At 32.7% G+C, this 611-nt stretch overlaps 1 protein-coding gene across 1 annotated transcript in view; it reads left to right on the forward strand.

Moving 5' to 3' along the window:
* LOC108625503 (uncharacterized) overlaps positions 1-512 on the forward strand; it is a gene marked incomplete at its 3' end in the record, with an annotated part of 3,916 nt that extends 3,404 nt beyond the window's left edge. Inside the window, exons 2-3 of the mRNA XM_018025569.2 lie at positions 41-312; positions 393-512. Of these exons, the coding sequence (XP_017881058.1) occupies positions 54-312; positions 393-512 (379 nt within the window). The remainder of the gene's footprint in view (positions 1-40; positions 313-392) is intronic.
* Positions 513-611: the final 99 nt, after the last annotated feature.

The raw sequence follows: 611 nt of genomic DNA on the forward strand, positions 1-611 counted from the left end.
GATTTCATTCTTACTTATACTATTATTTTATTAATTTCAGGTTTTGAAATAAAATGTACCATAATTGTTGTGTACCTGGTTGTGACGATAGAAAGTCCACACGCCATCGGTTTCCAAATCCTATTAAGGATGAGAATCGATTTAAACAATGGTTACAATTAGTTGGAAATGAAAAGATATTAAATATGGACCCTGCAAGAGTATTTCGAAATTATCGGGTTTGTCATGAACATTTCACACCAGAGGACAAATCCAGTAATTCATTTTTAAAACGGACAACAATACCTTCTAGAAACTTACCACAGATTATAAGTATGAATGTCCAATATCTTGACTAGATATTAGACGTAATATCAAAGTGTTTACAGTACTGATCATTTTCGATGTTTCAGAACAAGAGCCAAGTACCTCATGTAACCTGGAACTAGGTTTTCAGCACGAAGAATTGGTATCTTCAACGTCGAAATCGTTCAACCCAGATGAAACCGTTGTTCAAAAATCGAGTACTGATTGTAGGTATTATACTCAATGTATTTCACTTTGTGGGAAATGTGGATGTATTTTCATATTCATTTTCTTTAATACTGACCTTATTTTTCTTCATTTATTGC

This window comes from Ceratina calcarata, unplaced genomic scaffold (genome assembly GCF_001652005.2).
Source record: "Ceratina calcarata isolate Rehan_Ccalc_2016 unplaced genomic scaffold, ASM165200v1 scaffold36.2, whole genome shotgun sequence".
In the NCBI taxonomy this organism is placed as follows: domain Eukaryota; kingdom Metazoa; phylum Arthropoda; class Insecta; order Hymenoptera; family Apidae; genus Ceratina; species Ceratina calcarata.